Raw genomic sequence first — 27,025 nt, 5'->3', positions numbered from 1 at the left:
GCTTTTTAGTAGAATCTCTGGGGTTCTCTAAGTATTCCATCATATCATCTGCAAAGAGTGATAATTTGATTTCCTCATTACCTACTCTAATTCCTTTAATCTCTTTCTCAACTCTTATTGCCGAGGCTAGCATTTCTAATACAATATTGAATAATAATGGTGATAGTGGGCAACCTTGTTTCACTCCTGATCTTACTGGGAAAGTTTCCAGTTTTTCCCCATTGCTTATGATGCTTACTGACAGTTTTAAATATATGCTCCTGATTATTTTAAGGAAAAGTCCATTTATTCCTATACTCTCAAGTGTTTTTAATAGGAATGGACGTTGGATTTTATCAAATGCTTTTTCTGCATCTATTGAGATGATCATATGGTTTTTGTTAATTTGATTATTATTGATATAGTCAATTGTGCTTTCTCCCTTCCTGAGATGTCAGGGAGCGCACGATCACCTCCTTTTTGGTGTTTTTACCTCCCTTTCTGAGAAGTCAGGAAGTGTGTGATCACCTCCTTTTTGGGGTTCTCACCTCCCTGAGAAGTCAGGGAGGGTGTGATCATCTATGTTCTAAAACAAAAGAAAGCAGGAGATGTAAAGGGTAGGAACTCTGGAGAAATATACTTAAGGCTTAGTGTGATTGATTTAATCCTACAACAAGATGTTAATTCAGTGGAATTAATAATACAGTGGTTATCTAGTTTAGCATGTGAATTCTCTAGTTTAGTATGATTGATTTAATCCTACAACAAGCTGTTAACTCAGTGGAATTGATAAGACAATGGTTATCTAGTTTATATATACTTAGTACTTAGCATGGTGATGTAATAGTTCTACAGCTGATGTAATTGTAATAGAGTATTTAAACTGAGGAGAAAGTCAGCCATTGAGATTGCATCTTTGATCAGCATCATGGTGGCTCTCCTGCTGTAATGTTCTTGACAGGTTTTCCGAAGGTCTTGGATCAGCCTTCTTTTCAATTGTGTAATAACCACGAGAATAGCCAGGTCTTAGAGTCCAAAAGTCTTTATTGTCTCCTTCCCCTGGTGCTCAGCTAGCTTTCTTTTGACCTTCAGAGGGGACTTATTTCAGTGGAGAAAATGCAGGAGGACAGGCCAGTCACCACAAGGATGATGAAGATGAAAATGATTTCTCTCTCTGAGCTCCCACCTCCAGTCCACTTCTCTTCTCTGACTCTGAGTTTGAGTCTGAGGGCTTTTGCATCAGCCTCTAGCCACCACAAAGGTGGATGATGGAATGAAACTGTCTCTGCCTCCTTTGACTGAGTTTATCTCAGCTTATATGCTCTACACTAACTATAAATCAATCATTATATCACTAGGAAATGATTATTTGTTGTAAGATTAAATCAATCATACTGAACTTAGAAAACTACTAAGCACATGCTAAACTAGATAACTATGTCTCATCAATTCCACTAACTTAACATCTTGTAAGAAATTCTTGTTTCAGAGTTCTGGCCCATAACATCCTGCCTCCTGCATTCCTCCACTGAAACCAAGACCCACAATTAATCCTGCAACAAATAATGGTTTCCCAGTGATATAATGATTTGGTGTATACTCAGTGTACAGCATATAAGCAAGAAGCATTCAGGGTCAGATACACAAGCCTACTCTCAGAAGAGGAGACAGATTCATTCCATCTTCCCCTTTGTTCTGGCTGGAGGATGAAGCTGGTAGAGGTAAAGGATTAGGGGCAGGATCTCTTGGAACCAAGGAAAGAGATAGACCTCTAAGAAAGCTAACCGGGCCCAAAGAAGGACAAGACTTGGATGGAGGCAATAAAGGATTTGGACTTTAACTCCTGGCTGCATTTGAGGTGATTATTACACTGAACTGAAATGAAGGCTGCTCCCAGAAGCCCCCCAAGAAACCTGCTCCCAGAGAAGATTATATTTTAAAGAAGAATATTACAGATTTCTTCAGTTTTCTTGGACTCAGACCAAGACTCATAGTAACTCCTTCAAGTCTGGATAAGGGAAAGTCCTGGTCATGTCTATGTGTGTGTGTATGTGGTGTGTGTATGTATACATATGTGTATACACACACACACATAGATGCATATGTGTGGTGTTCTTCTTCTTTTGTATAATATAATGGTTCTTTGTGAGCAGGTTTCTTGGGAAAGTTTTCTTGAGGCAGCCTTAATTTCAGTTCTGATCAATAATCACTTCAAATGCAGCCAGCTGATAAAATCCAAACATTTATTTTCTCCTTCCAAGTCTTGTCTCTTTCCTTGGGCCCGGTTAGCTTTCCCAACTCCTGGCAATCTTCCGAACTGACTGACTGACTGAAGCTCTAAGAGCTTCTTATATATGATCTCTTAAAGGTGTGAACCCAAAGATTGATTCCTCCTCTGAGAGAGTGGGATTGTGGGTTTCTGACTTGTGAATCTCCCAAACTTGTGAACTCCAATGTGTGAGCTAATATGTGAACTCTCAAAGGTGTTAACTTAAGCATTGTTTCTATCAATACCAGTGACTTAACACCTTGTAAGGATTTGCTCTAATGTGTGAACCAATAAACATTGTATCAATTCCTATGAGTTAACATTAGGATTCTAACACATATGAACACATATACACACATCATATGCATATATATACTCACATATTTGTGGAATATTATCTATTGTAAAATGCAGTTGTTGAGTTAAATTTTTTTTCCAAAATGCCTTTTTGGTTTTTTTAAAAATTGTATTCTTCTCTAGGTAGAGGAGTAGAAGAGATATTACCTAATAAATATGATTCTACAAAGCAAAATTCTAAAAAAAGTCATAAAAACCAATGAATCTTGTCAATGCAATTTTTCATTTTTTTAAAGTCAGGATTATTAAACTGATATGTCAGGAGATAATTATAGATATAATATACCCTGATTTTAGGAAACATTTGAAAAATCATTCATTCCATTTTATGGACAAAATATAATTGTGAGAGATCCCACAGTTGGGTATATTTCTAGGTTATATAGTGACTAGAATCAAAGAGAAATAAATAAATAATGTATTGGTGGCAACCTATAAACAAACCTTTGGGCAGCTGAGTGAAAAATTAGTGGACAGAATGCTGGACCTGGAGTCAAGGAGATTCATCATCCTGCATTTAAATCTGGTCCCAGATACTTTCTAGCTGTGTGATTCTGGAAAAGTCTTTTTACCCTGTTTGACTCACTTCCTTGTGTGAAAATGATCTGGAGTAGGAAATGGCCAACCACTTCCGTATCTTTGCCAAGAAAACACCAGAGTCAGAAGGAGTAAGGTAGGACTGAAAAACAACAAAATAGATCAACTTTTACTATAGTGTCTTAATTATCTGTCTTTGCCTTTGTAGAATTATTCTTTATCCTACACAGTTCTCATTTATCTGGCCTTAGTTACTAATTAGGCCTTGCCTTAGTCAAAATGAGACCTATTAAAGACTACCTTAAAAAGTCCAAGGTCACTGCATTCAGGGACAACTCCAGTAATCCTAATCTATATCTGGCCACTGGACCCAGATGGCCGTGGAAGAGAAAGTGAGGCTGGTGACCTTGCCTCCCTCAATTAAATCTAATTCCCCTTACTCAGCATGATCTCACTTCACTGATGTCAAGGTCCTTTTTAAGAATGAAGGATAAACAACAATCTATTATTTTGCTATATCTCTGAAAAAACAGATTAAAAAAAGTATTGTGATCCAAATGGAGATTGCTGAGTATACTTTTAAACCCAAATCACTCTGGACTTCATTGAATGGCCAATAAGAGGCTCCAATTCAAATCTTATTTTCTGTTCTGACCAGAGGCTTTGAGGATCTTCTCCTCTATTTATTGATACTTTGGTGTGGTACTCTGGGCCATCTTTTGTCTCAATTTTTACCTAGCCTTAGTTTTTGAATGGAAATTTTCTCAGATAAACTGAGACTTGAAAATCCTTTAATTTTAAAAGGCCAAGGTCACCCACTGCATGTTGGACTATCACCAATGCTTTTGACTTTATTCTTTCAAAAGGACTCTGCTGATGCTTGAGGAGGCTTATGACTTTTGACTTTTCACAATTCTGTCTCACTTAAATACAATTCACACTCAAGTTAAGACATCATCTTAGTGATATCACTAGTTTTCTTCAAGAATTAATTGAACATAGGCCTGGAATTATGAAGACTTCAGTTCAAATCCAGGCTCAGATAATTGACATTTGCTGACTGTGGTTCTGGACAAGTCATTTAATCCTGATGGCCTCACAAGAAAAGAATACATTGAACAATAGCAAATATTTGAATTCTTTTCTCATGAAAAAGATAATAGACTTCTGTTTGGCTCCAGCAAGAAGAGTTAGGGAGATACATAGAACATGCACACATGAGAGTCAGTCCTGGCTAGATATATGAAGAAACTTTGCTCTAATTAGAACTGCCTAAAATTAGGAAAGGCTATTTTAAAAGGTATTGGCTTGAATGAGACCCAAGGATGTATAGGAATAAGCTGAATTAAATAAGTCTGAGACATCTTCTAACAAGAAATTTAAAAAAAAATACAACATTTTTTTGTACCTATCTTCTCACACTTTTGTTCCCTTATTTTGGACATACTCAACCTTGGACATGTTAAATCAACAAGTCAACAGGAATTTATTAAGCATTTGATAAGTCCTAGGCATCATATGTAATACAGAAAACAAACTTGTTGATATATGATCTTACCTAGATAAAGAACAAAATCAGTAACTTTACTTCTGAATACCAGATTTCTATTAATGATTGTCTAAGATCAGGTTAGGCTATTTTGTTTTTGTTTTTAGGTCTCCACTGGATTTTCAAATGTTTCTCTCTCCCTCTTCTGGTTTCCAAGAATCTTTTTATTACATATTGCTTTGTATGCCAAAATCTAGTGCAGAATATCCAGGGACTATATCAACAAGGCCCATCCCTAAGTTCTTATATTGATATTGTTTTAGGCAATTGTCCAGAATGGTAGAAGGCATCATTACAACTCTCCACAACAGAGACATATTGCACGAGTACAATATATAAACTTTAATGTCATTTTATGAAATAATAGTGAAATGCATGCCCTACCACCCACCATGGGGGTAAATGCATTTCCTTTATTTGCAAGTATGTGTGGCAAGAGAGGGTGGGATTGATATACCAATTTTTGAAACCAAGATATGCTGATAAGTGAAATTATAATAAGGGGATCAATATCTCCAGGTTGGTGCTTGGTTGATTATATTCCTGAGTGCCCTCTTTACATCTTTGTTCCGGAGGCTGTAGATAAGAGGATTAAGCATGGGATTTACCACAGCATAAAACACAGACACCAGCTTTCCCTGCTCTTTGGACGATCTGGGTGTCATGTAGGTCATGATTGCTGATCCATAAAATAGGACAACTACAGTAAGATGGGAGCTACAGGTGGAGAAAGCTTTGAGCCTCCCTGAAGTTGTCTTCATTTTGATGACAGTCACTATAATAGAGCTGTAGGAGACTAGGATCAAGGATACAGGTGCAATAAGGATCACCACACCCACAAAGAAAATAACCATCTGCGATCTGTGCGTATCTCCAGATGACAAGTCCAAGAGAACTGGGGCCTCACAAAAAAAATGATCAATCCTATTGTCTCCTTGATAGGATAGGCATAGTGTGAATGTAGTGTCCACTAAGGATATTAGAACACCACTGATCCAGCACCCTAAGGTGAAGTGGCCACATACTTTCCAAGTCATAATAACAGAGTAGTGCATGGGGTCACAGATTGCCAAGTACCGATCATAGGACATCACAGCCAACAGTGCACATTGTGTAGCACCAAAAAAGAGATATAGAAAAAGTTGGGCTGCACAGTTTGTGAAGGACATAACCTGCCTTTTAGAGAGCATGTGGACTAGGGCTTGGGGAACAATGTTAGTAGAGGAACAGAAATCAGCAAGAGACAAGTTACACAGAAAAAAATACATGGGTATCTGGAGGTGTGAGTCAGTCAGAACCAGGATGATAATGAGCAGATTTCCAAGTGCAGTAACCAAGTAGACCCCTAGAAACAGTACAAAGAGTAATACTTGAGTCTGAGGGTCATCGGAAAGTCCCAGGAAGAGGAATTCTGTCACCCACGTCTGGTTGGTCTGGCTCATATTCTTTTTACTTCTTTGGGAAAGACCCAACAGATATTTGGTATGGGTATATAACCTATGGAGTAATAGAATTTTAGTGTTGAAAGGGTCATGAAGTGTCATCTGTTCCAACCTTAATCCTGAACACCTGCTGTGATCAAATTGCTAATGATCACTTCCAATATAAGCAAAGAAACCATTTCATTGTTGCTCAGGGCAAACCATTAGAAAGCATTATTTAATGTCTGAGTGTTTATAAAGTGATGGGTGGCTTGGGATGATAGAGAGAAAATGACATTGCAGGTACTGTATTAAGTAATGGAGTTACAAATAAAGGCCAAAAATATTTTTCTCTCATACATCATAATATAATTGAGGCAATAACTAGGCACAAACAAAATATGCAGATGATAAATTGGAGATAATGTCAGAAGGAAGACATTGTGGTTAAGTAAGATTGGGAAAAGCTTCATGGGAAAGGCAGGATGTTATTTGAGACTTGACAGAAGCCAGGGAAGCAGGAAGTGGGGATAGGGAGGGAAATAATTCCAGGCATAAGAGACAGTGAAAATGCCCAGAAGTTGGAGTATTTTGTTTTGGCCAAGAACAAAAGAAGCTAGTGTAGCTTAATCACAGAATAGGGTAGGAGGAGTAAAAGTATAAGAAAACTATAAAGAAAGTAGGGAGAAAGCTATGAAGAGCTTTTAAATGTAAAATAGAAGATTTTTATATTTGATCTTGGAAATAACAGGGAGCTCCTGGAATTGATTGAAGAAAGAAGAGGAATGACATGGTCAGGGTTTAAGAATCCACTTTGATAGCTGAATGAAGGAGAGACTGGAATGGGGAAAAACAATATTGGGAGACCAACAAGAAGGCTATTATAATAGTCCATTCATGAGATGAGAAGGTGTTACCCCACGCTAGTAGCATGGTAGAGGGCTGGAAAGGTCATATAAAAGAGATGTTACAAAGCTTAAATTTCTTGAGAAAGCAATCAACACGTGGTACCTGTACCTCCTATCCATTCTTCTAAACTCTCTGAAGAGTTCCAACCTCATTGTTAACTGAGCTGCTCTTACTGAAATTATCAGTGATTTTTTAATTGCTAAATTTAATGATTTCTCCCCTTATTCCCTATCATCTTGACCTCTCTATACCCTTTGACATAATCAAATTCCCTCTTCTCCTGCATACTTTCCTTCAAGTTTTCATGATATTGTTCTTTCTTGGTTCTTCTACCTGTATACTCAATCTCATTTTTTGGATCTTTAAGCACTAACATCTACTTCATGCCCACTAACTGTGGGTTTTCCACAAGAATCTGTCTTGGTCCTCTTCTCTCTCTTTGTGATCTTTTCAGTTCCATCTTCTGCTCAGATGACAAAATGATCTTCCTAAAGACATATCTGAGCAAATTATTTCTTCCTTCCACCCCTATCCTTAATGAAGTGCAGTAAACCCCTATTCTCTCCTGGATCAAATAGAAACTACTTTTATGTGCTTAATGCCCTTCACACCTTCTTTTTACTTTTATTTTTTATCTCTTTTGTCCCTTCTGGATATTCTCTGCTCCAACACTACTCTTCTTGCTACTCTATGAACAGAACAATCCATCTTGCGATTTTATTGGCTTTACTCCTTACCCCAAGCCCTTCTTTTCATCACCTTAATTTTCTTGTTTCCCTGTCTTCTTTCCTCCCATCTTCTAAAAGATGCCTTTTCTGATTCCCCTTTCACTGTTGGTACCTCTTCTTATGATTACCTTTCATTTTCATTATGTCGTTTATAGACATTATGTATGTCTATTATTATTTACATGTGGTCTCCCCCATTATATGTGAGTTAATGGAGAACAGGGACCATTTTTTACCTTTCTTTGCATTTTTAGTGCTTTATAACATTCATGGCACATGGCAGGCACTAAATAATCAAACATTACTGGTGATAATGATGATGGGGATTTCTTTTTGGGAGACTTTCAGCAAATCAATGTTGGAGTTTATGATGATTTCTTTGAAATTACAATATGCCAGGTGATATAAGGAAAAGAGTGCTTGATTTGGATTCAGGAGGCATAAGTATACTTATTAGTTTTGTGACCTTAGGTTTATTATTTAAGAGACATTAATAATGAATGCTAATGCTTTTTTTGTGGTGTCCTTTTTAACTATCTATATAATTCAAGGTTTGGAAGCTGCGTAGAAGAAGAGACACATCATATAATTAGATAATAGACAGATTTTCCTTGCATAGCTAAGAAAAAATTAAGCATTTTTTCTTTCAAAAGATCTATGACCTAATTCTTCCACTGAATTGTCTTTTGTATCAATAAATGTTTTTCACATAATCATGAATATACACATCCTTTTTGTAATAATTTTCATGTGAAGTTATTTGGCTTTCTATGTTTTTGTCTCTATTTCTCTCTTCACATTGTGAAAAACCATATCTCTGATTTAATTTGCGTATAGGATTCCCAGTGAGGAAATGTTGTTTCATCAGTGTAGATCATGAACTTCTCTGCACCACATAATCTGAAACGATTCTAGTTTAGTGAAAGGTGTACTCATATCATCCTTTGATACTAGAATGCTGTGAATTATGTCCAAACCCAAAGACATGGTGTTCCCCAGAACTTCTTTTCCTTCCCTTCAATTCAATCTGTGGTATGCATGTTTCTATAGACAATAGAGTATGTTTTGATCCTTTAAATAAGTTACCACAAGGCTTTGATAAACTCCTCAGATGGTCTGCAAGGCAAAATTACTCCATTTACCTGATAAAGGGTCAGGAACAGAGGTACAGAAGAGAGGCCCCACCCTTAGGTCCCTTAGAAACCCACGAACCAACTAAACCAGAAACCTGCCACTGGAATATCAAAGACTAGTCTGTTATTTCTTACCATAAGACTTGACTTCCACTCAGAGGAAAACATTAAAAGCCCCCAGCAGTCTCTTTTTAATTGAGAGCTCATATCTCTGACCCAAAGCTATATGGGTTGTTCCCACCCTGGGCTGTATACCAGAGGAAACTTTATCTTTCCTACAGGCTTCACCAAGAGCTTCTCTGAGATGCTCCTCCAGGTTACTTCTATCCTCCTCCAAGTCAGTTTGCTTCCTTTGTCACTGGACTTCAAGAAACAAGGTCTGGATTAATGGTGGGCAGTTCTAATATATGAGGTACTGTCTTGAATTTACTAGTAATTCACAATTTTAAAGCTGACAGCACTAGGCTGTGCTGCAGGATTAAGAATCTATTCTTTATCCCATAAATTGACTGAGACTGAGATTAGATTTGTGAGACCCTCATACTAGGAACTCATGTCCCAGTAAACAAGGACTCCTGTTCCCGAGGGACTGCTCTATTAGCAGAGGAAATAGACAATTCTGAAGCATCTAAGGTCATGAGACCAACATTTTAGACATGGAACAGGTCTTTCTGAATCTGCTTATTTAATCATTAAGCCAACTTTCTTTTCATATATATATATGTGTGTGTGTGTGTGTGTGTGTGTGTTTACATACATAACTATAGCTTTCATAATATTGCTGCTATACGCCACATATTCTATAAATCTGATTCTAATTTAACCTATTGATTGATAGATGATCCTCCCTTACTGTATGGAAAAATAGTTAGAATAAGCACAGTTCTCTTTATTTTTTTCTACAAATCATTGTGTGTTCTGGGCACACATCTACTATAAATATCACATAGAAGTATACATCTTAAGTTAGTGGTTCTTTGGTGAATACTCAAAACCAATTTTTAAAAAAATATGAGCTACTGGTACTTTCCCCTATTATAGGCCTGCAGTAAGCACAAAGAAATGAAAGCAACTGGAAAATAAATGCAGATTTTTTATTGTATAGAAAAGTCCTCTATATTTCAGTTAAAAGTAGCAACAAGATTAGTTCATTGCTATGATTACTTTAGCAATAGTTCTCTCCTATGATTCTCTTAGAGCATGATCTACAGAGTCCCCTCAACTATCTTGAATTTCCTGTTCACCAGATTGTCAATGTTCTTCCTAAAATTCAGTACCTGGGACTGAACATAACATTCTAGATATATTATCAGACGTTTAGAGTACACTGTGGTTATCCATGGTGACTAATCTTGATTACATATATTTTTAATATAGTCTAAAATAGTAGTAGAATTTTGAGATCCTATATCTTTGACTCATTTTGAGTTTCTTAAAACTTGAGTTTCTTAAGCTTCTATGTGTTTTTCACATGAATAGGTTTATAATCTTACCTGTAATAGAGAAGTTGAATTTTTTAACCCAGATTCGGAAGCTTACATTTTTTCCTATGTTATTGCATTTTGTTCAGATGAATCTTTCTTGGCTGACAAAACAGTTTTCATCTTGATTCTGCTATTTGAACTGTTAACTTTCCTTTCTATGCTCTACCTTCTGCAAATTGTGTTAGGATGCCTTCCAGGTCTTCAAGTCATTGGTAACAATTTTACATGATACAGATCTGGAACAGATCCAATGAAGGCCCTTTTCCAAATTGACTTTAGGTTCAGTCATTCAAGCATTTTCAAATCTAATTGTATGGTCATATAATCCACATACTCTATTTAATGACAGACCTCAGATCTTTGATGAAATGTGTTCTTTTGCAAAATTTGCCTGAGCTATCAATTTGATATCATTTTTAAAAAGCAAATCATCATCATCTCTTCTTGATGATACTAACTTAGTTCTTAACAATTATTGTATTCCAAATGCTCCCAAACTATTCCTTAAAGAATATGTTACAGAATATAAAAGACAAGTTTACTGATGTAGTCAGAAACTTTTGCTCTTTTCTTCCTTTGGAGAATGTCAGCCAATCAATATTTATTATGAATAACATATGCCCTTATTTAGCCTTCACTTTTATCTCATTAGCTAAGTCATAAAAGTGAATCAAATAAAATAGCCCAGAATGCAAACTTGTAGAAATCCATTTTAAAATGGATACCAAAAAAGCCTTAACTTAAAATATTATCATTGATCACATTTATCTTATCTTGATAAAAACTCCATATCACTCAGTTATTCTGCTTTTCTTAGAAGACATTCAAAAATTGCCTATTATTAACTGGGAGGACTAATGTTCCAATGGATCAAAATGCTTACTAGATTTATGGACTACTTAATTTACATAATCAAAGGAAAAGATATATGTAAAATGTCAGAAATATGCATTGCTCTGCTGGTTTTGTAGAGAATATTGGACAAACTTTCAGAAGTTTTGATATATTAAAATGGCTTTAAATCACTGTACAAATGTTTCTGATAATTACAAATCTCGTTATATTGTTCCGATTTTTTCATTAATTCTATTGGATTGTAAAGTAAAATACTCTTTTGCGGTTGTTCATTACTATCTTATATAGTATTAAGCAAAAACTCAAAAGAGGACCTATGAACTTCCTTCAAAGTCTTAGAGCCAGTGATTATATAATTTTACGGTTCCTGGCAGCTCTTAGGTAATTCATGGTAACTTAGATGACATTCTAAGTTTTCTTATTGGGAAAATACTTATATCACTCACATATTATGGTTGCTAATTTGGTTCTTCTTCTATGGTTAATTCTATCAAAATGTAAATTTAAGCTGGAACATTCCAAAATTATATATATTTCTATGAGGTAGATCTTTTAAAAAAATTTTTATCATAGCATCTCAAGCATGTAATATTGTCAATAATAGGTGTTTAATGAATGCTTGTCTATATTAGGGATAAGTAACCTGGCACAGAGTGGTGGGGGCTTAATGACATTTTTTGGATTGATTTTTCAGAGAGGTGTGAGTCCTAGAGACCATTCAGGTAACATCCACTCTAGAAAGTACCATTACAATGCAAGCACTATCTTAACATAAGATTATACACTCCATTGTTTGGTGACAAAAAGATACAGTGTTTTATCTCTTTTTCAGGGCTCTGATGTCTGAAACGTCATATTGGTGGTTTGATGGAGATATGTATTTTCTTGAGTTAAGCTATAGCAGGGCTTTTTAAATTTTTACCATTTGTGATCCCTTTTCAATGGAGAAATTTTTAGGCAATCTTGTGTGAAGAGGTAAATAAAATGTGTATGGAAATCAAACATTTACTAATAATAAATCATAATTTTGTGACTTACACATTCTGTTATGAGATCCCATTAGAAGTCTTAAACTACAGTTTAAGAAGTGGGGGACTATACCCTCATCATATAGAGTGGTCTTTAGTTAGAAAAATGTCAAGATAATTATAATTTCATCCCAGATATATTTTGATTACAAATTTGATTACAAAATCATCATCATCATTGTCATCATCAACAACATCATTATCATTTTCATCTAGATAACATTTATATCTTTATATAAATACAAAGTGCTTAGTATCTTATTTGAGATTCACTAGAACTTAGTACAATAAGTAGCATTATTATGCTCTACCCATTCATTATTATTATTATTTTTACAAATAAGGAAACTTGAGCCAATAGAGGTTAAGAGACTTGCTCTGTTTACATAACATACATAAGTATATGTGGAAGGACTTGAATTTTAAAAATTTTAAATTTTTCTTGGCTCCCAGTTTAACACTCTCTCTATTGCTCTTCCTATCCCAAGTATAGAAAGATGTAAATATCAACCAAATAGTTACTGCATCAAAGAATACTTTTTTCTTTTCTACAAATCATTATTCCATATTCGTGCTATGTCAATTCCAAAAGAGTGTATACTAGTAATGAGGGACATTGGTGTCATCTTGAAATCATCTGGGTAATTCCACTATGAAGTGGGAAACCCTTGGATACGTAACTTCATGGATAGGGGATTTTGAAACAAAAAGAGAAAGTCTTAGTAATGTTTCTTTACTACATCCTAGATCAATCTACTGCATTACCCCCTTTCTATCCTAAACATTATTGTCTCACCTGAAAGTCAGAAAAGACCAGGACTTAATCTCATATGCTGTGATGAGAATCCAAATGAAGAAGAATATAGAACAGAGCAGAAGAAATAGTCCCAAGTTTGAAAAGGTACTAAAAAGAGTAGATATCTTGTCAAGAAGGCCAAGAACTTGTTTCAAATTATTGTAGAGCAGTAAAGAAGAGTGTAGGAAGAGAAGTTGAGGGAAAAGGGGCAAAGTAGAAAATTATCTTAACTCAACCTTTCCCACCACAAGTATGCTTGGTGTCTCAGAGACTTGCCTTTGAAATAAGGGCTGGTTTTTTGAGGATCGTCCAAATTTAATGAGTTATCATCAGATATCTCTGGAGCATTCAATTTGCTCTGGAGGATTTCTGCTCATTATGATAGATCTGAGTTATCTGTATCTTTTCAGAGTGATACTCAGGTGAGAGCAAGGACAAAATTTCAGTTCATAAGCTTTAAGGCTACATCTCCATTCTCAAATTCTGTATTTGTTCAAGTTCTCCCTTCCTCAAATTCCCCAGCTCTATGTACAGAAGTACATCTGTGGATGACTATGTGACCAGATATGAAGGCTATTATTTTGGGGGATATGATATAAGAAATCTATTTATCAGTTCATAAGAACATAATCATAATTACAATTCCAGATTTCAGGTTTTTTAATTAAGAAGAAAAAGTTATTCAAAAGTCTTTAAATCATATTGATTGATGGAATATTATGTATGGTCTTTGTCTTTGATTATATTTGGTTATAGTTGGAAATTTTAAAGAATGAGCTAGAATTAGAGGCCCTCAGAATTGGGACCTCAGAGACAGGTTGATGCGACACAGTAAATGAGTGCTGAAGCTGGAGTCAAAACAACCTGAACTCTCTCAGACATTTACTAGCTGGATGGTTGATAATTACACATAAATACAGTTTTAAACATTTCCTTTTTTACATTTTTTTATAATTTATAAATTCCAAGTTCCCTCTTTCCCTTTCTCCTCTTACCTCTCCATAAGAAGACAAATACTATAATTTGTGCTGGCCCTGAAGTCAGGAAGACCTGAGTTCAAATCTGGCCTCAGATACGTAATATTTCCTAGCTGTGTGACCCTGGGCAAGTCACTTAGCCCCAATTTCCTCCGGGGAAAAAAGAAGGCAAACACTTTGTTATAGATTATACATATATAATCATGCAAAACATGTTTATCATATTAATTTATTGATCACAAGGTTTTGGGTTTGCTTATTTTAATTGTGGCAGTTCAAGCATTCCCACTGGGAATAGGGTTGACAAATGAGAATTTTGTGTATTAATCTTCTCTGCTGCTAATTTATGAAAATGTTAACCTAACATAGACTTCTTATCATCTTGTGGACATTTATTTTCTTTTGGGGGATTTTAGTTCTGGAAAGGTTGTTTAAAAGGACACATCCTTGCATCTTTTTAGGCACATTATTCCCATTTTTTTGTAACAACAAAATATCAACTACTTTTTATATATTTAAAAAAATATTATCAAGTTTTCTAGTGGCACCAGTTATCTTAAAACTTTTGAAAAATCATGGAGGAAGAGGAAAGTGCTTCTGAAGAGATTAGCAATCATCTTGGTTTTTAAAAAAGAAATTAAGATAGAGTCTTCAAAGTAGAAGCATTTCAGAATGAAAGAAATGATCACTAAGTCAGCATGGTTTCTTGTTAATAATTCTTATTAATAATTCTTATTTTGTTTGATTCTCACAACAACCCTGGGAAGACAAGTGTTATTATTATTCTCATTTTGAAGATGTGGAAACTAATATTTAAGTAGCTTAAGTAACTTTCCACAGCCAATAAGTATCTAAGGCTAGATTTGAACTCAGATCTTGATTATAGACCTAGTGTTCCATGCACTGTATCACTTAGCTAACAAAAGAGAAAAAAAGAGACATCTAAGCCTCAGTCTTGGATCACTCTCACCTTTCATACTCTTTGTACCTATACATTTGTTATTTTTATATGGTACTTTTTCCATTTACCTTAAATATAATAAATTCTGGGAAGATGGTGGAGTAGGTTGGTAAACTTCAAGCTCTCCAATTTCTCCAACAAATAGAACAAATTTGTGCCTCAGGGCAAACATACACTAATGAAAAATCAAGAAGACTTGGGTCGGAACTGGGATCTTCCTGATACACTAAACTGAGAAGATGTGAAGAAAGGCCCCGGAATTAACCTGTCTGAAGTACAAACACATCTGAGATAGCTCTGCAGAAACATCAATCCTGGACCCTTGGGCTACCTAGGTGTGACTGAAACCTCAGCAGGAATCAGAGACTTTCATCTTCTGGACTGTTTGTGGAGTCCAGGTTTGCATCAGGGAAGACTGAGAGAACCCAGACTGATTGGGAATGCCAGGCCCAACTATGCTGCTGAGACATAGCCCTGGGCAAAAAGAAATCAGCACCTGGTAACTGCAGAAGCAGAAAGCAGGGACACTGCTATCTGTGGGCACTTGCAGGAGGGTGGAGCTCTTGGTTTGGAGTTCTTAGAGTGAAGAGCTGAAAGGAAGCTTGAGGCACTATTCCCCCACACCACATTAGAGGTGCTTATACTCATTATCTCTTGTTAAAAAAAATGAACTGGCAAAGAAGAAAGAACCCCACCATTGAAACATATTATGGGAACAGGGAAAACCTGTCCTTCAGAGGACATTTTAATAAAAAAAATAATAAAAAGCTTCTACCCCAAACAGTAACATGAAATGGCTCCCTACCCAGCGAGAATTTATAGAAGAATTCAAAAAAAGAATTCAGAACCAAATGAGAGACATTGAGAAAACACTAAAAAAAAAAAAAAAATTAAAACCATCCAAGAAAAACAAAAAGCTTATAAAAATAAGTTAGCCAACTAGAAAAAGAGGAATAGAGTCTCAAAGATGAAAATAATATTTTGAAAATTAGAATTGGGCAAGGGGAAGCAAGTGAAGCTATGACAGATCAAGAAATAACAAAACAGATTATAAGAATGAGAAAATAGAACAGAATGTTAAGCATCTTATAAGAAAAACAGCATATCTAGAGAGCAGATTAAAAAGAGAAAATATAAGAATAATTGAACTACTAGAAAGTTCTGCCCAAAAGAGAACTGTGACACAATAATGCAGAAAATAATTGAAAAAATTATCCTGGAGTGATAGGACAGGAGGGGAAGTGGAAATAGACAAAAATTCATTGATCACCACCTCAAAGAGATCCTGTGTGGAAAATACATAGGAATATTGCTAAATCTTGAAACCCCCTGATAAAGAGAAAATTTTGAACAAGAAAAAGAAATTTCAAATATGCTGGAGCTACAATTAGAATTGTATCAGGCTTAGCAGCAGCTACAATAAAAGACTACAGGTCTTGGAATCATATCTACTGACAATCAAAAGAATTAGGCTATAATGTCCGAGAAACTGAGGCAAGATAGAGATTAGAGAGTTTTTAATATTTTATTTGGATTTCTGAGAGGGAGAGATTTACTGGGACCAAAAGAATCCATTTTTGATCTCTGGGCTGATTGAGATTTTCATCTCAAAAAATCCAGCAGCGAATGTGAGTTTCCCATGAAATATAAATATGTGTGAGGCTCTAAGTGATCAGGGTAGATAGACAAAGGCAGGGGGTGGACTCAGAACACCGAGAGTGGGAATTTCCAGGCAGGGACCATCATTCTGGTTCTGACAGGTTGGGAGGAGGACCATAAATTCTTACGGATTGGGAGGACTAAAGGCAGAAAAGTCTGAAACTTAGAGATATAGACAATGCCAATTAGGTATCTGAGATAGAACATCTGGAGTCTTATCTTCTGGAATGTCAGATTTCTAAGCCCTAATTATCTCAGTTCTAATGAGCAGAAAAGAGAGGTTGCAACCAAGGGGATTGAGATAGAACAATTCAAGGAACTAAGGCAGAACAATTGAGGAAACTGAGGCAGAACAATTTAGGGAAACTGAGGCAGAATAATAAAAGGGAACTATGAAACAACAAGGCCTGTAGCCAAAAATGTCATATCCAGCAAAATTATCTATAATCTTGAATGAGAAAAAATGGGCATTCAATGAACTTGCACATTTTCAGGACCTTCTATCAACCAAACCCAAACAGAACAGAAAATTTAACACATACAACAATATGAAAGATCACCTTTAAGAAACTTAACATGGACAAACTGTTTAAATATGGACAAATTATTTTTTTTTATATAAGTGTATGTTTCACATCAACAATAGGGTAGCTCAAAAGGAAAACTGGCAGAGTGAAGATAAAGATAACAATCATGTTATATAAATGAGATGCAGAGGAAGAATAGACACAAAGGCATTAGAGAGGGGAGAAGAGCTCATTGCTTTGAAAACTGACTCACTATATGTAACATTTTATATATATATATATATATATATATATATATATATATATATATATATATATATATATAGAGAGAGAGAGAGAGAGAGAGAGAGAGAGAGAGAGAGAGAGAGAGAGAGAATGAGGGGTATAGCACCCTCCAAAATCTATAAAGAAATAAGGGGCGAGGGATAGGTAGATGATAAAGCAAAGGGTGAGGGAAAAAGACAAGGAAGGGATCCTCGGGTGGGGGAAAGTTAAATAACAGCAAGGCAAGTTAGGGAGCATAATTTAATTAAAGATGTAGCGAAGATAAGGCAGATGTGTGTACAAGTGGAGTGAGTATAGGTGTGAATGTTATGTATATATCAATTATCTATACATGTATACATAAATATATCTTTTCTTAAATGTAACTTGATGGGAGTGGTAGGGGAGATGAAAGGGAGAAAAAGTTCAAATCAGTTTAAACTTGTTAAAATCCATTTAAACCAGTTAAAACAGATCTAAACTTGTTTAAAGAAGATTTTTTTTGTTTAAACTAGCTTTGACTGATTTAAACTGGTTTAAAATTTGTGATTAAGTTAAATCAATTTTGAGTGGTTCAAATAGATTTGAACTGATTTTAAAATTACTTTTAAGTTTACTGTAAATAAATGTTGATTAAGGCAATTTTCTAGAATTTTAAACACATTGTTCTTTTTTGATGTGAGCAGAGTAAAGGAAATATAATACCATCAGAGAACAGGGATTCTAAAATCTGGGGAAGAAGCAGACATATACAGGACAATGTATGAAGCTAGGGTGTTAGCAACTAATATTTTACTCATTGCATTAGATGTAGGCAATTAATTTAGTTGCAAATACATATTTCATTTGTTCCTCTTCATAAAATGTGTAAAACTTTTTATATGTCTTTGTTCTCTCTCTCCCAATTGTTAATCCCCTCCCAATCAACTGTCTACAGGTTCCTTAGGGTCAGGAACCATGTTCAATATTTTGTTTATAATTCTGCACTAGTAAAGTGTTTTGTACCAATCATATTCAATAAACATTGATGAACGGACTATAAACTCTCAATCTTAAATAGTTTTTGTTTTTGCTAAGGCAATTTGGGTTAAATGACTTGCCCAGGGTCACACAGCTAGGAAGTGTTAAGTGTCTGAGACCAGATTTGAACTCGGGTCCTCCTGACTTCAGGGCTGCTCTATCCACTGTACCACTCTGCTGCCCTTAAATAGATTTTTTTTTTGTGTTATGGTTTCAGCAATTAAAATAAAGATGAGAATTATATCAGTAATTACCAGCAGAAAAAGACAAAAGAGTGTAATGAATAGAATGCTAAATTTGGAGTCAGGAAGACATGGATTTATTTTTGGCTTATAACACTTAAGGCTCTCAGGTAACTTGGTGTGTCATAGAGATGGAGATAAAATTGATTAATACACTTAAATGTTATATTCCTGTCCCTTACACTTTCATCTTTTAAGTCCTCAATGGTATAATGATCAATGTCGGTAAAAGAAATCATCATGTTAAAAGAATGTAATATTATAGGTGCTTCAGGTATTCTGTATTTGCATAACTGGTAAAACAAAAAATCAACATATATATAGTATGACATTTCTAAACATGGTGAGGAAATATAGCATAACTAACAGAGCACTGAATTTAGAATCAAAGGAACCATGTTTCAATCTTAGATCACCTGCTTAATTCAGGTAAAATTGTAGGGCAGTCAATTACTCTCTGAACTTAGTTTTTTCCTCTGTAAAATGGAGATGTTGGACTAGATGACTTTAAGATTTTAGTTATACACCTATAGATATACTTGCTAGTAATGACTTTATTCAGATTCAGATTGAGTATTGTATATTCTACCTAGAAAAAGTTTTTTGAGAAAGTCATTTATAATCCAATATGATTGAAAGAGTTGACAGAAAAGAAAAAGTTGGAAGGGATTTGGGATCACAGGCACATGAATTTATTGTTGGGGGAACTATGACTGAACCAGCATTTCTGGAACACAACTTGGGATTATGTCCAAAAGTTTGCTAATCATGCATGCCCTTTTACCCATCACTAACATTATTAAACCTATATCCCTCAAAGAAAGAAGAGGCAGGAGAAAAGAACTAATAGTTTAAAAAATATTTATGATATTTTGTGTAGTGTCAAATTCAGAATTAAGGGAGTGCCAATCATTTGGCTATAGAAATTATGTTTTTTATAATAGCTTTTTTTCAAAAATATATGTAGGGATAGTTTCGGTATTCATCCTTGCAGAATCTTTTGCTCCAGGTTTTTTTTCCCTCCCTTCATACCTTCCCCCCTTACCTAGATTGCAGGTGGTCCAATGTAGGTTAAACATGTGTTGTTCTTTTAAACATATTTCCACATTTGTCAAGCTGCATAAGAAAGGTCCAATCAAAAGTAGAAAAATGAGAAAGAAAAAACAAACAAGCAAGCACCAACAATAAAAGGGATGAAAGTGCTATGTTGTGATCCATATTTGGTCCCCTTTGTCCTCTCTCTGGATGTGGACGGCTCTTTCCATCACAGGACTATTGGAATTGCTCAGAATCACCTCTTATTGAAAAATGACTGTACAAATTATAGTATATGAATGTAATAGAACACACAAGAAGCAATAAAAGGAATGGTTTCAAAGAAATCTGGAGAGTCTTATAAATTGATATGTATAATGAAGTGATCAGAACCAGAAGAATAATTTATACATGGCAATAACATTGTAAAGACAAAGCTGAAAGACTCCGATAAACTCAGTGATCAGGATGATTCCAGCAGATAGATGAAAAAAAATTTTTTTCTCCCTTCCTTCCTTCAGTTCCCTCTCCTGTACAGCAAGTAACCCAATATATGTTAAACATGTGCAATTCTTCGATACATGTTTTCACAATTATCATGCCGCATAAGAAAAATCAGATCAGAAAGGAGAAAAATGAGAAAGAAAAAAGAGCAAACAACAACAAAAAAATTAAAATATTATGTTGTGATTCACAGTCAGTCTTCACATCTCTAGATGCATATATTGGATTACTTGAATGCATTTTTGCATACATAGGTCCTTTTCTTTTTATGATCTGGTCCAATAGAGACACTGCTGGATCAAAAAGTATGTAGAGTTTGATAGTCCTTTGGGCATAGTTCCATATTGCTCTCCAGAATAGTTGGATCAATTTACAACTTTGACAACAATGTATTAAGGTCTGAGTTTTCCCACATCCCATGCAACATTCATCATTATCTTTTTCTGTCATCTTAGCCAATTTGAGGGATATACCTCAGAGTTTTGTTAATTTTTATTTCTCTGATCAATAATTATTTAGAGCATTTTTTCATATGATTAATTTAAATTTCTTCATCTGAAAATTGTTTGTTCATATGCTTTGACCATTTATCAATTGGATTATGACTTGTATTATAAATTTGAGTCAATTCTGTATATATTTTAGAAATGAGATATTTATTAGAACCTTTGGATGTAAAAAATTTCGTCCTAGTTTTATGTTTCCTTTCTAATCTCATCTGCATTGATTTTGTTCATAAAAAACCTTTTAACTTAATATAATCAAAAATCCATTTTGTATTATATAATGTACTGTAGTTCATCTTTGGCCACAATTTTTTTCCTTCTCCACTGATCTGAGAGGTAGACTGTCCTTTGCTCTTCTAATTTGTTTATAATATCCTTCTTAATCCATGGAACCATTTCTACCTTATCTTGGTATAGGCTGTTATGTGTGAATCAATGCCTATTTTCTGCCATGCTAATTTCCAATTTTCCCAGCAATTTTTGTCAAATAGTGAGTTCTTCTCCCAGCAAGTGGGATTCTTGGGTTTAATCAAATAAATACTAGATTACTATAGTCATTGACAATTGTGTTCTATGAACTTAGTCTATTACACTGATCCACTACTCTCTATTTTAGCCAGTATCAAATAGATTTGATGACCAGTACTTTATAATACACTTTTAGATCTGGTACAGCTAGGCCATCTTCATTTGCCTTTTTTCATGATTTGCCAATTTATTGCTTCCCTTCTGCTCTTGTCTGCATCAGTTCTGTTTGTACAAAAATATTTAACAATATAATCAGAATTACCTATCTGGTGTTTAATTATGAGTTCCACTTCTTTGGACACAAATTCCCTCCTTCTCCACAGATCTGAAAGGTGCACTAACCTATGTTTCTCTAATTTATTTATCACCTCACTCTTTATGTCTAAATCATGAACCCTTTTAGATCTTATCTTGGTATGTGATGTTAGGTGTGGGTCAAGCCCTAATTTCTTCCATACTAGTTTCCAATTTTCCCAGCAGTTTTTGTCAAATAATGAGCTCTTAATCCAAAAGCTAGGGTCTTTGGGTTTGTCAAACATTAGATTGCTATAGTTATTGCCTATTTTGTCCCATGACCCTAACCTTTCTTCTGATCCACTACTCTATTTCTTAGCCAGTACCAAATAATTTTGATGACTGCTGCTTTATAATATAGTTTTAGATCTGGTACAGGTAGGCCACTTTCATTGGCATTTTTTTCATTAATTCTCTTGAAATTCTTGAGCTTTTGTTCTTTAAAATGAAGTTTATTTTCTATTTTTTTCTAGATTTGTAAAACAATTTATTGGGAGTTTGATTGGTATGGCACTAAATAAGTAGATTAATTTAGGTAGTATTGTCATTTTTAATATATTCCCTTGGCTTACCATGAGCACTTGATATTTTTCCAACTGATTAGGTCTGACTTTATTTGTGTGGAAAATGTTTTATAGTTATGTTTATATAATCTCTTTTCCTTGGTTCAATAGTTCTGAAATGTAGCCATGATACTCCTTAGGGATTTAATTTTGGGGTCTCTTTCAGATGATTGGTGTATTCTTTCAATGGCTATTTTACCTTCTGATTCTAAAATATCAGGGCAGTTTTCTTTTATGATTTCTTGTAAGATAATGTTTAGGATTTTTTTTTCCCAGGAAGACCAATAATCCTTAGATTGTCTCTAGATCTATTTTCAAGGTCAGTTATTTTTCCTAGGAGGTATTTCATATTTTCTTCTATTTTTTCATTTTTTTTTGCCTTTGTTTGACTGATTCTTGAAGTCTTATTTAGTCATCCACTTCCATTTGTTCAATTCTAATTTTTAGCATATTATTTTATTCAGTTACATTTTGTTGCTCCTTTTGTAATTGGCCAATTGAATTTTTTGTTCATTGCATTTTTTTCCCATTTCACAAATTTTGTTTTTCAGTGAATTGGTATCTTTTTCATATCTCTTTTGTAGGGCATTATATGCTTTTTCCCATTCTTTCTTGCAATGATCTCATTTCATATCTCCATTTCTCCATTTTTCTTCTCTCTTTTAAGATCATTTATGCAATCTTCCATGAAAGCCTTGTGAAATGGGGACCAACTCATGTCTCCCTTTGGGGCTTCATCTGAAGTTGCTTTGCCTTTAGGAACCTCAGGATTTGAGGTCTGTTCTCTCTCTCCATAAAAGCTGTTTATTTTGAGAGTTCTTTTTGGTTTTTCAAACAGAAAGGTCATCGCAATGGCAAAAGCAAGCAGTCTCTCCTCCCCTTCCTTTTCCACACCCCTGCCTCCGCCCACCAAAATCGTCATTTCCTATACAACACATCAGGACTTGCACAAAGAGTGTGTGTGTAGGGGGGCATTCTTTCTCCAAGCTTATATATTAATAGAATATGATCCAATTACTATTTAGCCTCATGTGCTTGGGACCTCAGTGCATCAACTCAAGCCTCAGCCCATTACAGTTTTTAATTCATTTTTTTGAGGCTTGAGGTCTGTTCAATTCAAAGGAGCAACATTTGTTTTAATTTGCCCTGAGGCAGTTCTGATGATTAAGTTCAGGGCTCGGTAATGGTGAGTAGGTCTGGCATTCTTATGGGGCTCAGTTTACAATTTGCCCTTTGTAGCTAATCTACCAAACCACCTGCTTGCAATCAGGACAGAGTAAGTAGCCTAAGAGGCTCACAGAAGATTCCCTGGTGTGTGGAAGCTGCAACACTCTGACTCCCCATCCCCGGTCCTTGCTTGGGCTCACCATGCTGCAATCTGGGCTGTGCAGACTGTCCCCTCTGTGTGTTTGAAACAGATCTGTTTTGAAGTTCTCCAAGGTATCTTCTGGGAATGTATTGTACTCCTAATATTTGTGGATTTTTTAACTCCAACACCAGTTTAGAGGCTTAATCTGCTGTTGGTTTGAGAGAAGATCAGAGGAAGTCACAGAAAGTCGTATCTATTTTCCACCATCTTGGCTCCACCCTGCAAAGAAAAAAAATTTGACCAAAGGAGAACTAGAGAACACTATGAAAGGCAAAATGAACAACTGATTACATTAAATTAAAAAGGGTTACCACAAACAAAATCAACAGAAACAAGTAACTCCCCAATCAATAAATGATCAAAGGATATGAACAGACAATTTTCAGATGATGAAATTAAAGCCATTTATAATTATATGAAAAATGCTCTAAATCATTATTGATTGGAGAAATGCAAATTAAATCAGATTGTAAGAGTTTAAGAAGAGAGTGAGAGAATAGAAAATGGAGGTACCTATTGTAGATACCATTTTCAAGGACTTTAGCACAGGGCAAAAGAGATATGGGATAACCAGTAACAGGGATGAAAGAATTAAGTTGGGGTTTATCAGGATGGGGGAGAGATGGACATGTTTCAAAGCAATAAGAAATAAGCCAGTAGATGGGCTTATACCCCAAAGAGATACTAAAGAAAGGAAAGGGACCTGTATGTGCCAAAATGTTTGTGGCAGCCCTGTTTGTAGTGGCTAGAAGCTGGAAAATGAAAGGATGTCCATCAATCGGAGAATGGTTGAGTAAATTGTGGTATATGAACGTTATGGAATATTATTGTTCTGTAAGGAATGACCAGCAGGATGAATACAGAGAGGACTGGCGAGACTTGCATGAACTGATGCTGAGTGAAATGAGCAGAACCAGGAGATCATTAGATACCTCAACAATGATACTGTTTGAGGATGTATTCTGATGGAAGTGGACCTCTTTGATAAAGAGAGCCTTAATTGATCAAAGATGGACAGAAGCAGCTACACCCAGAGAAAGAACACTGGAAATGAATATAAACTGCTTGCATTTATGTTTTTTCTCCCGGGTTATTTATACCTTCTGAATTCAATTCTCCCTGTGCAACAAGAAAACTGTTCGGTTCTGCACACATATATTGTATCTAGGATATACTGCAACCCATTCAACATGTAAAGGACTCTTGCCATCTGGGGGAAGGGGTGGAGGGAGGGAGGGGAAAAATCGGAACAGAAATGAATGCAAGGGATAATGCTGTAAAAAAATTACCCTGGCATGCATTCTATCAATAAAAAATTATTAAAAAAAAAGAAATAAGCCAGGAGAGTAGGATACATTAAAATAAATGAAAGAATGGGAATAAGGGGACATCTTTTGGAAGAGACAGGATGAAATGGGATCACTTGAACAAATAAAAGAGGTTTCCATATTAAGAAACTAGGCTACTTCATAGTGAGAAATAAGGGTAATATGTAAAAGAAGGCACTTGATCAAAAAAAGACAGGCAAGAGGCAAAAATGATCTTTTTTTTAATCATTTTTTCTTCTTTTGGTAAAATATGAGGTAAGTTTTTTAACTAAGAAAGTTGTGAGTGGGAAAACCATGAGATATTTGAAGAAGGATGAAAAGTTTTGGAAGAACTGCTGTGGAGAGTACTATAGTGAGTGTATGAGGAAGGTTTAGTAGGAGTTTTGGGCAGCAGTAAGGGCTGTAGAGTTAATTGTAGATAAATTCAATTGAAGATAAATTTGTAGTGGATTTAGAACACTTGCATGATTTTCTCTACTTTCATTTAGGCCTCATACATGAAGGCAAAAAGAAGACAAAAGTTGTGAGTGGTCCAAGCTGAAACTTTATTGACCATAATTGGTGATTTGATAAAGGGAGATAGCAATTCAAAAGAGAAACCCAGTGTAGAACTGAATTTATTGAACAAGGTGTCTAAATGGGTAGAAGAAGAGAAAATGTTTAAGTGTAACAGTGATTATCTTGGAGAAAACTGAGGGTCAAGGAATTGCAGGTTAAGGTGCAGATGAAAAGTAAGGTTATATAAGTGATGGCAGAGGGAGAGGTGAAAATATGTGTGGTTAAATAATTAATAAAATTGCATACAAATAAATAGGCTATTTTTCTTTGGATTTTTATTCCCCAATCTTTACTTTTTAGATCTTTTACATCATTGATCTTCATATATATGCATATATATACATATATGGAATAAAAAAAATTTCATTTATAGAGAAGTGGTCATTTTCTGTCAGGAGACAGTATTTTTTAACATAAGGATCAAGATTTTATCCTATTGATTGTATTTCTCAATGCCCTTGTCACATCCTTATTCCTCAGGCTGTAGATAATAGGATTAAGCATTGGGTTTATGACACCATAGAACACAGCAACTCCTTTGATCTGCTCCCTGGAGGATGTGGGTATCATGTAGGAAATTATTAGTGTCCCATAAAAAAGAATGACCACAAGGAGATGGGATCCACAGGTGGAGAATGCTTTCAGTCTTCCAGAGGATGTCTTCATCCTGATAATAGTCACTATGATAGAACCATAGGACACCAGAATCAGAGACACAGGTGCAAGAAGAATCACTACACCCATGGAGAAAATGGCTATCTCTGCTTTATGTGTATCTCCAGATGCCAGGGTCAAGAGTACTGGGGCATCACAAAAAAAATGATCAATTCTATTGTCTCCTTGGTAAGGGAGGCAGACTGTGAATATAGTGTCAACTGAAGATATTACAATGCCAGAAAACCAGCATGCCAATGCCAAATGGCCACATATTCTCCCTGTCATGATAAGAGAGTAATGCATGGGGTTACAGATTGCTAAGTATCTATCATAAGACATCACAGCTAACACTGAACACTGTGTAGCTCCAGAAATGATGGAAAGAAAAATCTGAGCTGCACATCCCATGAAAGAAATGACCTTCTTTCTAGTTAGCATATGGACTAGGGCTTGGGGAACAATGCTGGAAGAGGCCCAAAGGTCAGCCAGAGACAAATTACAAAGAAAAAAGTACATGGGTGTATGGAGCTGGGATTCAGTTATGACCAGGTAGATAAGGAGTAAGCTCCCAAGCACAGTACCTAAATAGACCCCCAAGAACAATATAATGAGTAGCAGCCTTGTCTGAGGGTCATCAGAAAGACCCAGAAGAAGAAATTCGGTCACCCAGGTATAGTTGTTCTGGTTCATATTATATCTTCCTGCTTCTTTTGAAAGGAGCCACTAAACACTTGATATAGGAATGTAACTTTGGCATCATTGAAAGAGACTTGAGATGTCATCTGGTCCAATCTTCCATCAAGCCACCAACTTATGAGTAGTGCTCTCTAACAGAAGAAAACCATTTCATTGTTTGAAAAGTCAGAGAAAGGTCTAATTAGAAAATATTCCCTCATATTATAAGCCAATGTTGACACATTTTATAGTGCAGTAGTTGACTTTACTTTATTAATTTCTTATTAATTTCTGAGTTTTATTAGCAGGCATG

The 27,025-nt window shown here is 35.3% G+C and overlaps 2 protein-coding genes across 2 annotated transcripts; both read right to left on the bottom strand.

The window, feature by feature from the left end:
* Window positions 1–5,197: 5,197 nt before the first annotated feature.
* On the bottom strand, window positions 5,198–6,136 carry LOC127550618 (olfactory receptor 2D2-like). The gene has a single exon (XM_051979712.1). The coding sequence runs from the start codon at window positions 6,131–6,133 to the stop codon at window positions 5,198–5,200; it is 936 nt and encodes a 311-aa protein (XP_051835672.1). The 5' UTR covers window positions 6,134–6,136.
* A 19,664-nt stretch (window positions 6,137–25,800) lies between these two features.
* LOC127550616 (olfactory receptor 2D2-like) lies at window positions 25,801–26,742 on the bottom strand. The gene has a single exon (XM_051979711.1). It carries the CDS (start codon window positions 26,725–26,727, stop codon window positions 25,801–25,803), a length of 927 nt encoding a protein of 308 aa, XP_051835671.1. The 5' UTR covers window positions 26,728–26,742.
* Window positions 26,743–27,025: the final 283 nt, after the last annotated feature.

The sequence above is a fragment of the Antechinus flavipes genome, chromosome 2 (genome assembly GCF_016432865.1).
Source record: "Antechinus flavipes isolate AdamAnt ecotype Samford, QLD, Australia chromosome 2, AdamAnt_v2, whole genome shotgun sequence".
Classification (NCBI taxonomy): domain Eukaryota; kingdom Metazoa; phylum Chordata; class Mammalia; order Dasyuromorphia; family Dasyuridae; genus Antechinus; species Antechinus flavipes.
The sequence above is the reverse complement of the archived record's forward strand: the minus strand, read 5'-3'. Positions and strand labels throughout refer to the sequence as shown.